Source organism: Thunnus thynnus, chromosome 11, assembly GCF_963924715.1.
Source record: "Thunnus thynnus chromosome 11, fThuThy2.1, whole genome shotgun sequence".
Lineage (NCBI taxonomy): Eukaryota > Metazoa > Chordata > Actinopteri > Scombriformes > Scombridae > Thunnus > Thunnus thynnus.
In genome coordinates this window covers 11132887-11146106 of record NC_089527.1, presented here as the reverse complement: position 1 = coordinate 11146106, position 13220 = coordinate 11132887, and the positions used below count along the sequence as shown (strand labels likewise).

Here is a 13220-nt window from a genome sequence, read left to right as displayed (position 1 = left end):
CAAATATATTCTGTTCAGATTGGCCAAGTTATGTTTTGTACCTTTATTATTCATCTGGTAGGTTTATAAGATGTTACAAGGTGAAATCCATCGAGATTTACATGCGCCTTGTGTGTATCATTTTCTACCGAAGATTTAGGAAGAGTCATGTAAGAGATTTGACGTAATCAATAGAAAGGAAAACTATCTTTGTCAGAGGGCCCACTTTGGCCCATGGGCCACTATTTGGCTACCACTGATTTACAGTATAATGGATGTAAATAAGTGTTTTATAAGTTTTTTGGATGACATGTCATTACTCTGCAGTGAACATGGTAATTTCTTGATATAATATTTCACCTAGCACCCCTTTAAATAACTTTTAAGGGTGCAAGATACGACATTCAGCCCCATTAGATGTTGCACTAGAGCACCAGCATCTCAGACCAAAACAAATGTGTGTGTTGTTTACTCAAAGTTGGGAAAAAAGGTGATGACATATGGATCAAGATTATGTTACTGCATTGCCTATTTCTCACCTCAAATGTTTTCAGAAACATATATTAGTGTACTGTTTAGGTATAATATGAGAAAGTTTGTGACCTGGCCACCATGATGAAGATGGACATGGGAGGACGGGGAGGGAATCACATGCACTAACACGCACATAACATATCACACACAGAGGGAGTGTGACTTCATTTTCTGCTCAGGACACCATTACTTCACTATATCTTTACATAGCAAATAGTTGTTTGCTGACATCTAGTGGGACTGAATGTCGTATATTGCACCTTTTAATTCTGTACAAACCAATGGGAGACTCTGCAGGGTAGAATGAGACTTCCGCTAGAATTTCCTTTTTTGCGCTGTCTAAAGTCTAAAGCCCTGACTTTCCATATTATTCTGATACATCTACATCTAAGGTACTGGAAAGCTAATTCAAAAGCTTAATTTACATAATAATACATAATAAACAATTCAGGTTTGACCAAACCCTAACATATTCACTCTCCCCCAACAACAACAACAACAACAAACTGGCTGGGATTTTGTTCAGTTTATTAAAAAGATTCAGTCCACAGTAGTTCAGAGTTTGGCACCAACCATAAAAAAACAAGTTAATCAAACAAAGTGTACACCCCAAAATAGCATTGAACAAAATGCCTGAATAAAAAGGGATAAATAAAAGAAATTCATTAAAAATTTAAAAAAAAAAAAAAAAAATTACAAACATTTTGTTAATTAAAATACATCTCACCTGAAAATAATGGTGAATTTTCCAATACATTTTTGTGAGAACAGGTTTAACTTTTTGGTCAGTCAACTTTGGCTTTAGATTTGTTAGGTGCTTATATAACACCCACAGATGACCGAATAACATTTACATGGTGACTTCAAGAGCCTGCGCTGTAATAATAACGAGGCAACGGGTTTTAATATTAACTCAAAAGTAGCAGTGCTTATCTTTAAGGAAAGTCTGTTGTGCTTGTCATTTGAAGAGAAATCCTAGTGACCAACTGCTTTGCTCATCACAAGAGCAGAATACTGACCACAAGGAGACAGACAGGACACTTACTGCACAGCTTTTATGACAGTAACCCCCTTCATTACAAAGAATTCTGATGCAGGTTGATAAAAAAAAAACTGTCCTGACACATTTTATTTAAAACTGACTGTGACTGTCGTGTCTGTCGAGGTTACTCAAGCTGAGACTGGAGCTGTGGATGTTGGAGTGTGTATTTAACAATAGAGACAACAACTTTGGTCGACAGTGTATGGCTTTGGACTTTGGAATTTCATTACAATAAATTTTAAGGGGAAATGCAACAAATATGGCTACAAATAGGTCAATTATATGAAGTCCTGTAAGTCCTGTTTTGAGCGGTGTGTATTGTCTTGGTCAAAAGAAGCGAATTGTCATGGAATGTTTTTAAAATTTGAACAAATAAAAAAAAAAAGACTCGATGCAACAGTATATAAGAATACACAACAATACTGCATCTGGTGTGTATGTGTGTGTGTGAGTGTGTGTGCATGTGTTGCCTACAGTGTGTTTGGAGTAGGCAGGTTTGAGGTGATAAAGCAGCAGGATTTGTGCTCTGGCAGATTTGTGTCAAAAGTTAATTTGATGAAGAAATCCTTGTTTCTGTCAAAAAAAGAGACACAGCCAACATAAAAAGTTGGATGGATCTTTGAAAAGGCACAGAGGTTTGGTGTAGAAAAGTCTTGTTAACGCACTAAAATTTGCAGAGAGGACAACCTTTAAAAAAAAAGGCACAGGTCTGATTGAAGTGCCTTCTTTTAATGAAAGCAAGAGGAGGTGTCCTTCTTGAAGTGGTGGCAACGCTGTAAGGGGTCTCACTTCTTCATCCTCCTTTACTCGTCCTCCTTTCTTCTCTACTCTGAGGGGCTGATAGCGTCTGCAAGCAACTCCGGCCTCAAACATTCAATTGGACACTGGATGTTCTGGAGAGCAGGCAAGGGCAGGGCGAGAAAAGAATAGAGGAAAAGAAAAGAGAGAAGAGGAGATGTTTAGTTTATTAGCTTGTACTGGATGGAAATCTATGAGAAATAACAGATCTACAAAACTAACTTGTTTTGTGTAATTTCAAATGGTTATTTAGGTTGTACAATTAAAGGAGTGCTTGACTACCAAAACAACCAGCCCTTGGGTGAAAACTGACTTTTAGAACAAATGTAATATAACATTTCATACTACTTTTAATCTGCAAAATGACAACCCAGAGACATTTCCATGGATTGGAGGAAGACAGAAATGGATTTGTGGAGGGGAAGTTGCTGTGGTTTTTGAGTTTTGATGAAATAAAGGTGAGTAGATAATGGTGAAAACAGTTTGTAGAGAACTAAAATACAGTCATGCTCTATGCTAGCCATAGAAATATACAGTGACATGGCTTCCAACTGTGACACATTTTGATAAAGCAGGTATTGTTGAATTTAAAGGTTAAGGAGAGATGAAAGGACGAAAATTCACATTGAATTCACGTCTAAGTTGTTGGACTACTGTATGTACATCATGTATTCATTTGTGACTAAAATATTAATAATAATTTAATGGTTTGTTATATTCATAATTTAAATTTTTTGTAGGTGATTATAAGAGTGATAAAAATGAAAATAGTGGAGCAGAAAAATAGTAGTAAAGCTTCTAAAGTGATACTGACCAGTTTGCGTAGAGCGTTTTCTCTGTAGCGGTCAAAGACATCTGGGCTAACAGGTTGAAGGAGGTCAGCGTCCACATCGGTCGATCCTCCCGGCCTTCTGCAGTTCTCACAACGCCAGCCCTGAAGAGGGAGCGGGAAAGGTTTGTGTAAACACAAAAAACACAGTTTGACAACAAGGTCTCCATCATGCAGCTCTGAGGGTAGCAAAACACTTGAATACAAGCACACATACAGTACCAGTCAAAGGTTTGGATACACTTTCTCATTCAAGTGAATGGGAAGGTGTGTCCAGACTTTTGATTGGTACTGAAAATATAAAAGAGAGACACATACGATCAGAGAATATGTAACTGTAGTATTAACATTATCCATGAAGCAGCAGAGGGTAGATTTGCATGCACACACACACACACACACACACACACACACACACACACACACACACACACACACACACACACACACACACACAGACAGTGTTATCCCACCTGTTGTCCTCCGTAACAGGTACAGGTACAAATGGCACCCAGGTATTCCTTCTGCCATTGGTTTCCAACCTGGTACATTTTCCCATCATCATAACATGTCGACTCATCTGGTGGATGATAGTTACATATTAAAGATCAACAGCGCTGGAGTTTACTAATTGAATTCACATAATTAAGGATCCTTGTCAAAGATTTAACACACTTAATTATTTTTAGTTTTTTTAGCGTAACTTTGATGTGTGTCAAGGATATGTGTGAACCAGGAAAAACGATATATGTGTAATTTTATGCATACTTAAATCAATTAATAACAAACTATTTAAAACTATTTACTACTACTTACAACTTACTAAAAGTGTGAATTTATGATTTTTTGATGTACTAAATTTAAACAGAATGATGTTTGTAAGTGTAGTTGTGTTTCTTTTGTGTGTGTGTGTACTGGTCCATACTTACGGGGTTCACATTTAAATTCTCCCTTGCCATTGCCCAGACAGGTGCAGCTCATCATGTGACCGTTCTCAGCTTGGCGATCCCACTTCTCGCCGATGCGGTAGTTATTACCGTTGTCATGACACCACTCTGAAGGAGAGAGGGGAAGTAAAAGGGAAAGAGAGGATAGAGAGGATGTAGATCGGAGTGAAATGGCAATGACGAAGAGAGTATGGAGGAAAGAGAGGACGTTCATTAGTTAACGTAGAGAGGGGCCAAACAAAAATTCAGAAGTTTAAACTTTCCTCCTTCACACTGCAGAGAAAGATTCACGGAATTCACAGATACTTATTCCCACAGTATAATATCACAGTCTCTATAAAACAAGTATAAAACACAGTATCTAAAGTTGTGCAAAGAACAGGGATTCATCTTCATTGTGCAAAATATATTTGTAGTTCAAACATGAACACCTCATTAAGACTGAGTGAGTTCGTGTCGTCACATTGTCCCAGCAGGGATGCAAACCTATGCTGATGATGGTCTCAGTCTCAGTTTCTGATATTGTCGTGTTAGCGGTATGGACAATACAAATAACTGAGAATGAGTTAGCTTAGCTTAGCTTAGTTTTCTGCCCTCTCAGTGTGATGTTTGCACAGTTTACAGGGACAGAGCAGAGACACCAACATGGGCAGACTATAGGCAGAACTGCTTCAGTTAATATGGAGTTGATTGTAACCTGTAATACATTGTACAGAATCTTTCTTTCTTATCTTTATGATGTATCTGTGTAGGAAATAGTATCAGAAAAGTTGAAAAAAGCAATTTGCTGTATATGATCTAGTTATCATTACAAAGGCTGCCCATGTTGTGATCTTATTACTGCGTACTACTGCACATAGAATATGAACTTTACAATTCTATGGCTTTTGAACTAAAGCTTAGGAATTTATAATGTGTATAATGTATAATATATTTATTAAAAATCTCCAAACCATACTGGCATTCTGATATGATGCCATTTTGGCTCCTCTTATAACACACAATCCCTCTAACATATAAACAATTTGTACACAATCAATCAATCAATCAAATTATACAGAAAAATACAGATTTTTGTGTTCCATATAACTGCACTAAGTCTCGTCTGTGATTTCTTCATTATATAAATTCCTCTTGAGTAAATCACATAGAATTATTTGACTTCTAATTCCATGGTGTGTCGTTGGGTGTTTGCAAAGCATGCTGGGAAAGGGTTATTAAGCCACTCACTGGATGAATCACACCTAAAATGGCCACTGCCCAGGCCAAGGCAGCGGCACCACAGCTTGAAGCCTGTCTCAGACATGCGCTCCCACTCTGAGCCCACCTCATGGTAGGTCTGTGTGAATGTGTCATAACACACATCCCGGTTGGTGGAAATGGGGATGTCACCTGGAACTATGGGATGGAAGAAAAAAAATATGTTAAGAATAGCACCTGGTGATGTGGTTTACCTTGTTCTGACTTATTTTGACACAAGAGGACACACATAATGTGCTCTATATTTTGATTTTAAAGAAATATTTATTAAATTAGTAATACTGATAACTTTTTAGTGATCTTTGTGTATACACATTCTTTATAGGAATGTATGTCACACTTAAGCTTCATGTGAAGAAAGTCAGTGTGGATTACTGTACCGGCATTGCCAACGTTTATGACTTCCTCCAGAACCTTCTCTTTAGCTCCGCCTCTCATGGCCTCCACTATGACATTATAGGAGGCTCCAGATGTCAGGCCAATCAGTGTGGCGCTGTTGGAGGTGCCAGGAAGACGCATCTATATGAAGGGAGAGATGGTTAATAAGAGGTGTTAACTTCCCAGAAGTGAATACAGTATGCATGTGTCTGACTGTGTATGTTTAAGTATGTATACCTGAAAGCTTCCTTCCTCTGTGTGTGTGATAGGATTACAGGAAACCTCATATTCTGAAGTCTGAGGGATGGGTTGCCAGGAGATGGTTGTGATTGTCTGTGCTTCTTGGGGGAAATCTGTCTCATTGTCAGGGAAACCAAATGCAAGACCTGGCAGATGTCCATCGCTCACCTATAAAATCAAAGATACAGAATACAGATAGTGTGAGGTCAAAATACCACTGAGCAAGAGTCAGTTGCATTGTAATATACTTAAAAGTTGTGTGACTTGTTTTATGGGTTTGCACTGAAGCTCACACTGGTCTATACCTCGCTTTTAAAACCACATTTCTTAACCTTCCAACGTCTTTTCCACTGTAAAAACAAAGACAGTTACAGCTATTCCTTACATACACTGATTTCAGTGTATGTAGTTCCTGTTCCTGATTCAACTGCAATCTTGAATTTAAGATACTAATACATCTTATAATCTATCAACATGTTCATTACCTAAGATTTTTTTTAATTAACAGTTATCACAAGTATGAATGACCTTTCACCAGATTTTCACCGGTCAAGTCACTTGAGAAGAAGATAAGCGGATGTCTAAAGTGTCGTGAATGATCTTCATTGAAACAATACCATGAAGTACATCAGATTTACAGCAGATAATTTAAAGTCTCACGCACTTTCACCAGGGGTACTCTGTTTCCATCAGGGCCTGCTACAGGAATGTAGACCAGGGGTTCTCTAAGCGTGGGTCTCTGGCCTTCTTTTGGTCCACCATTGGGGCCAAGACCGTTATTAGGGCCAAGGCTCTGGTACTCTGTGTAAATGTGCTGACCCTGCTGGCCTGGTTGGTTCTGGCCACCAGTACCAGCCAAATGGACATGGTTGGTGGAGCTAGACACACAGACAGATAAAGAAAGAAGATGAGAAATATGAACAGGGGACAGCATGATAAAAATGGTCTTCTTGAGGTCAAAAGTGCTATTTTACTCAATATAAATTTTTGTGTTTTTCATGCTGGACTCTAGCCTAAATAATAATTGCAGAAATCAGCACGATTATACAGGTTCTTACATCTTGTCATCATAGGGCTCTGGAACATCCAGGTGGTCAGTGCTGGGTCGGTGAGGAACAGGAAGTTGAGGCAGCTCTGGGACCAATAGTTGATGATCTGTCGATGGCTCTGATTGGACAAGAAACATACGTATGCTGGCTGTTAGAAGCAAGCGAGGCAAAGCAAAAGCACACATCCACTAGCTGCATTTTTCACAGAAAAAAGAACAAGATGGTTGGTTGGTTTCACTGTGCTCCTATTTAAAGAGACAATGAAAAATACTGAAATTCTACTTTCACAGCAATTAAAGAAGAAAGCCAGCAGGTGGCAGCACAGCACAGCACTCAAACTGCAGGAGAAGTACAAATTGATCCTCATTACTTTTACAATGTTTTTGCAAAAAGAAATAATTAGTGCTATTATGGCTGTATTTTTGATAATGAATGTGAACAAGAAAATCTGATGAAAAGTGCTAGGTCTGTGAGACAAATTATCCATTACATCAGTCGTAACAAATAAGCATAATCAGACCCAGTAAAAAGGCGAGATTACTTCACCTAATTAAACACAAAGTTGCAATTCTTGGAACAATTCCTCAAAGTGGGTAACATAAAAACAGCCTATAATGTTGGATTTAATGGTTTTATTGTCAACATTTTTGTGGCATGCCTTAATAGCAGCTTGCTTTGGAGATGGATGGCTGGCATACTTACGGGTTCTGGCTTTGCCCACTAGAGGTGTGCTTCTCAAAGCATTCTGCAGGGCAACAATCTTAATGACATATTCTGTTCCTGGTTTCAGACCTAAAAACAAACAACAAATTCATAATAAAACATTATGAACATTTGTCACATGTTTTCATCAATGTATTTGCATGCATGTTAAATCTCTTGCTTCACACTCACCATTGATAACGGCATAGCTCTGGCCTGCGTGGGGCCTGGGGGTGACTTCTCGGGGCAAACCGCCAGCCTCCTCATAGGTCACATAATACCCAGTAACCCCTGGGCTGCGGGATGGCTCCCAGGTGAAAGAAATGCTGTGAGCGTTCAGGGAAGTGAAGCGGATATTGGTGGGTGGGATGACCACTGGTTTGGCTGGAAAAGACAGACAAGCAGAAAAACATGTATCAAATACAGTCACATGTTCAGATAATCAGCAGTAACCACACTCATACTAACTACACCTAGTATCAAAGCACAGCATAACATCTGCAACTTACCAAAACACTGATTTGTATTAATTTAATTTTGGCCATTTAGCATCATGAAAAGGCAAATAAAAAATGATATTTACATCTTCTAGTTAACTGGAAAATTTAATAATGCCAGTTTGTTATAAAATTGGAAGCAGACTTTATTAAGTTGTAGTACAATCAATCACCAATCAACTGGATTTTTCTAATTAAATACTGGAATGCATTTGAGTATTCCACACTGATGAAGTCCATTGCTGTTGCCAGTTCAAAAGCTGAATATTTTTTTTACCATCTGTGCAAAGGGTTACACTCAAAGTAATTTAAAATTCTTGCCTGAAGCTTCAGGACAATGGTTAATGGTTACCTGTGGAGGCGGTGAGTGTGAGAGGTGCGCTGCGTCCATTTCCTTTCAGTGTATACATGTTGATCTTATAATTGGTGCCGGGCTCCAGACCTGAAATGTAGACAGGAAGACAGGAAAATGAAGGACCCCAGATGTGTGTGTAGCGTTTCTTTGCGATTTTAGATTATTCTTACAGCTGTGAATTTATATTTTGTGTGTTTACATTCTCATATGTGTGTACCTGTGATAGTGTATGAGCGCAAGTCAGGGCTGATGGTCCTCTGAATTGGTAAATAGCCTGTAGAGGAAATAGGTGTGACCTCAACCAGGAAGCCAGAGATGATTTCTGTCTTAGAGCGCCAGGTCAGAGTGATGGAGGAGTCGTTAACGTCAGAGATACGTACGCGGCGAGGGGGGCTGATATCTTGAGGTGGGAGAGGGAGAGAGAGAGAGTAACGAAAAAAAGGGGTGGGATGGTGGACGAGAGAAGAGGAGAGGAGAGAGGGTATATATTTTTAAATCACTGGATGAACACGAGTGGCTTTTTGCACAACACAATTCTTATTTGTTAGACTGTCTGTCATAACGTTGGAGCTAGAGACTTACTCTCCAGTGTGGTGACCTCTCCTTGGAGTGGCCTGCTGGTTAGCGAGTTTTTCAAGGCATAAACATGCACCTCATAGACAGTTGCCACCTAAGAGAAATGGGGAAAAAAGGAATAGAAGGACTTCAAATCAGTCGCAATGTTTTGCAGTCTACACTTGCACTAAGTGTAAGTATACTGACTGCAGCTACAGTCATAACTTTATCTATGATTACTTTATGTATGTGTATTATTTTATGTCTAAAAGTGGTAGTAATGGTAGTGGATTAGTAAGTGCACATGCCTCTAAATCTGTGCATGTTTGTTACAAATCCAAACGGTTTCCCTACCACTTAAAATAAAATAAAGACCTAGGCATGTCACATGCTTCCTCCTCACCATCTCCTTAAATGTGTTAAGTTCACACAATTAAACGGGATCATACCTATTTGTTTTTTGGTCATTTTTATTCAGCAAACACACATTATGTATACTTTACCTGTCTGTTGACCATTTTCCAAAGTATGCACTAATTTTTCATATTAATAATGCATCAGTGAAGCAGGGACTATGTTCACTTTGTTGTATTATCAGTCAAAAGCATGATTTAGGGTTGATTTTCATACTCATTTCCTCAGGATTGTCTACTAACACATGAAACTTTCATTGACTTATAACTTCTTTTCAACAACCAAAAAAAAGTACTCCACCACACTCACCATGAGTCCAGAGATATGTGCCTGTGTGGTGTCTGGGGCCAGGTTAATCTCTTTGGTCGGTCCACTCTTGTTCTTAGGGTTCACCACCACACGGTAACCCGTGAGGCCGGTCAGGCCAGATAGTCGGTTTTCTTGACCGGGCACGGCCCAGCGCATAGTGAAAGAGGTAGGGCCAACCTGGGAGAACTCGAGGTTGGTGGGGGGTGAGATCGCTGGGTGGAGGAAAGAAAAGATACAAGATGGTCAGAGAGAGACTGGAGAAGGGAAGCAGTGCTCCATTTTAGCAGGATTGAGGCAAAAGAAGATGATTAATTAGTTCCGCTCCAACCTGTGCCATGTGCACCCCCGAGAAACAAGAAAAATAATAGCTGCTGCAACTTTTGAGGATGTATTGAGGTATCAAACCTCAATACTGTTTTGTACTAATCAAAAACTGTCAAGTACCAAAAGAAAGAGTTTACATATTAATACATTACAGCCCAAAATAACATTTCTATTGGGTTTCTGAACTTTGTCACACTGTATGTGCCATATTATTTACCAGATATTAATTGAAAACTAATTTCCTTCCATACCTGTAGCTTGTGTTCCAACCAGTGGTGTGCTGGCCGTGTCATCATGCAGGGCAATGACCTTCACAGTGTATTCAGTGCCTGGTTGCAGACCATAGATAACAGTGGACTCTGCATCTCCTCGGGGAGCAGGGCGCAGCTCTCTCTCACCCTCCTCTGAACTTGAATACAAGACCCGGTAAGATGTAACAATTCCCTCAGGACTGTCCCAGGTGATCCGCAGTGAGGTGGAGTCAATGTCTGAGAAGGTCAGGTCCTTGGGACGGTCTACATCTAAAAAGGTGAGGAGAGCGGAGATAAATAGGGGGAGAGGTTTAAAGAGATTATATAATAAATATATGCTGAAAATTCTATCAAGTGAATATGTATATACGTTGACATAGTAATCTTGACTCAAGAACAGGAACGGGATTGTTTTTCCAAACGGACACAAAATGAAACACTATTTCGCAAATATCTCTCTAGAAATGGTAAACCCTTACTTGTTAAGGCATTCACCACCAGTGGAGAGCTCTCTCCATCTTGTCCCAGAGCATAAACACTCACAGTGTACTCTACTGTAGGCATCAGGCCTGAGAAAGTAATCTCTGTCTGATCTGGATAAGAGAAGCAATAAATTAGAAAAACAGGATCAAAAAAACTTTTATGTTTCTTTCTTATCAAGCTCTGAAGTAAAGACAAAACATAACATACTGAGGATTTTGGTCAAATACAATACCTGGAGCCACCACTTCAGAGAAAGACAGACCCTGGCCATTTTTGGGGACCCCAGTCACCCTGTATCCCTTGATCGGGCCCTGCGCTGGGCTCCACCTCACGGTGACACTGTTATCATTCACATTCATCACTTCCATGTCAGAGGGAGACTCAACACCTAGGAGAAGAGGATGGAGAGATGAGGAGGAGAACGCTAGGAGTGGAAACAGAGGGAGGAAATACTTGACTTGGTTTGATTTCTTACTTGTTCTCCCTTGGTTCTGTGAACTTGTCCTGTGTGTGACATAGATCGGAGTGCTGGATGCGGGGCTGTCTCCTCTTCCAGTTACAGCGTAGACGGTGATAGTATAGTCAGTACCTGGCTTCAGGTTATTGATTGTTGCAGTGGACTGTGAGCCAGGCACTGTGAACTCCTTAGGATTACTGTGACCTCCTGGATAAGGGTTGACAATGTGATAAATGTTAGAGAAGCCAATATTTGAATAATCAAAAGACTAGTGAACATATAAAGTGATGGGAATCTTGCCTTGAAAAAAAAAAAAATATGGATATAATTTTCTTTCAGAAAGAATAAAATACTTTCCATACCTGAATACAAAATTTACACAAAAATAAGACTGTATAAACAACAAAAAGAAAAAAAAGGAATAAGGAATGTGTTTCTTGGCAAATCAAATCAGTCTCTTGAGGCTTAATTATCATCATGGTGCTCAACTACCAAACCATAGCAGCCTATTCTTCTGTTGGCTGGACTGATAGAAAGTTATCCCATAGCTTATTTTATTCTGCTCTTAAAACTATAACTACCCACCTGTCTCTCCATGAGTGATCCTGTAGTAGCGCACAGTGACAGGAGGGGAGTCCCAGCGGACAGTGATGCTGGTGGGGGAGGAGTCTAGCACCTCCAGGTCTGTGGGAGCATTGGAGACTGGAGAAAAGACAAACAGAACACATTAACAACATTACAATGACTATAATCAAGACAGTACTGATGTTATATATAAACATGATGAGTGACTGAAGGATTTCATACTTGTTTTCTGTGTCCCAGTGAGCGGCAGGCTCTCTTGTGTCCCGCTCACTGCATAGATGTTGACAAGGTACTCAGTGTCTGCAGTGAGTCCTGTTAGAGTGAAGTGGTTCCTTGAGGGTGGCAGCCTCTCGTCCTTGGACCTCCCACCGCTGACCATCTGGTAACGCATACGATAACCTGTGATTTTGCTCTGGGGAGCCAGCCAGTGGATGGTGAAGGAGTTGGTGTAGATCTCAGAGAAACGCAGGCCCACTGGTGAATCCAGAGCTGAAGAAGGAGGGAGATATAGGGAAGAAAACGTTGAATGAAGTTTAGGGAAAAAATCTTTAACAAACAGTGCAAAATGAAAAAAAATTGACAAAGGATCTCATTTACTTTAAGATTCCAGTGCCTGTTTTTGGACTGATATACTACTGGTGTCAAATCAGATCAGGTAAAACTCACCTGTTTTCTGGGTGCCAACGAGTGGTGAGCTCTCCCTCTGCTCATAAACACACACCACGCTCACCAGATACTCGGTGTTAGGCAGCAAATCTGTGGAAAGTGAAGATATAAATATAAATGTAGTACTTTGTTGGTCAGTGTGTTGTTGTGAATTCACTGTTTTTGCTAGAACTTACTCCTCAGCACCACGCTGTTGGTTCCTGAGCTGGTTTCTGTAATGTCATCTTCATCGTCAATGGGATGATACCTGAATAATAAGGGGATGAAAAACAAAGTGTTGTGTCTGTTACATTATGTGTTTTATACAAGAGTGTATTAAAATCAATGTGTATTCAAGATAACATCTGAGTCAGAAATAAACAATATTGAGCTTTTGGAGCATTTTATGTTTATTCTCATACCTAATGAGGAAGGTGTTGATGTCAGCATTGTTGGGGACATGGGGGGAGACCCAGGTGACTTCCATACTGTCTGGTCCAACCTGGCCAAAGCCCAGATTTGTGGGGGCTGGTACAGCTATTGAAAAAAATGCAGTAGCTTGATTCAGGATGTATTCATAAAGGTCA

General features: G+C 39.8%; 1 protein-coding gene across 1 annotated transcript in view; it reads right to left on the bottom strand.

Moving 5' to 3' along the window:
• Positions 1 to 1024: 1024 nt before the first annotated feature.
• The window catches only part of fn1a (fibronectin 1a), a 35191-nt gene continuing 22995 nt past the window's right edge, over positions 1025 to 13220 (bottom strand). Inside the window, exons 26-49 of the mRNA XM_067603160.1 lie at positions 13056 to 13170; positions 12831 to 12901; positions 12655 to 12744; positions 12211 to 12477; positions 11989 to 12105; positions 11422 to 11610; positions 11179 to 11334; positions 10943 to 11056; positions 10464 to 10733; positions 9889 to 10100; positions 9193 to 9280; positions 8828 to 9010; positions 8608 to 8697; positions 7951 to 8142; positions 7759 to 7848; positions 7066 to 7174; positions 6672 to 6885; positions 6005 to 6175; positions 5770 to 5908; positions 5360 to 5527; positions 4112 to 4237; positions 3656 to 3762; positions 3168 to 3287; positions 1025 to 2448 (exon numbers count right to left, since the gene is read on the bottom strand). Of these exons, the coding sequence (XP_067459261.1) occupies positions 2380 to 2448; positions 3168 to 3287; positions 3656 to 3762; positions 4112 to 4237; positions 5360 to 5527; positions 5770 to 5908; positions 6005 to 6175; positions 6672 to 6885; positions 7066 to 7174; positions 7759 to 7848; positions 7951 to 8142; positions 8608 to 8697; positions 8828 to 9010; positions 9193 to 9280; positions 9889 to 10100; positions 10464 to 10733; positions 10943 to 11056; positions 11179 to 11334; positions 11422 to 11610; positions 11989 to 12105; positions 12211 to 12477; positions 12655 to 12744; positions 12831 to 12901; positions 13056 to 13170 (3467 nt within the window). The 3' untranslated portion in view covers positions 1025 to 2379. The remainder of the gene's footprint in view (positions 2449 to 3167; positions 3288 to 3655; positions 3763 to 4111; positions 4238 to 5359; positions 5528 to 5769; positions 5909 to 6004; positions 6176 to 6671; positions 6886 to 7065; positions 7175 to 7758; positions 7849 to 7950; positions 8143 to 8607; positions 8698 to 8827; positions 9011 to 9192; positions 9281 to 9888; positions 10101 to 10463; positions 10734 to 10942; positions 11057 to 11178; positions 11335 to 11421; positions 11611 to 11988; positions 12106 to 12210; positions 12478 to 12654; positions 12745 to 12830; positions 12902 to 13055; positions 13171 to 13220) is intronic.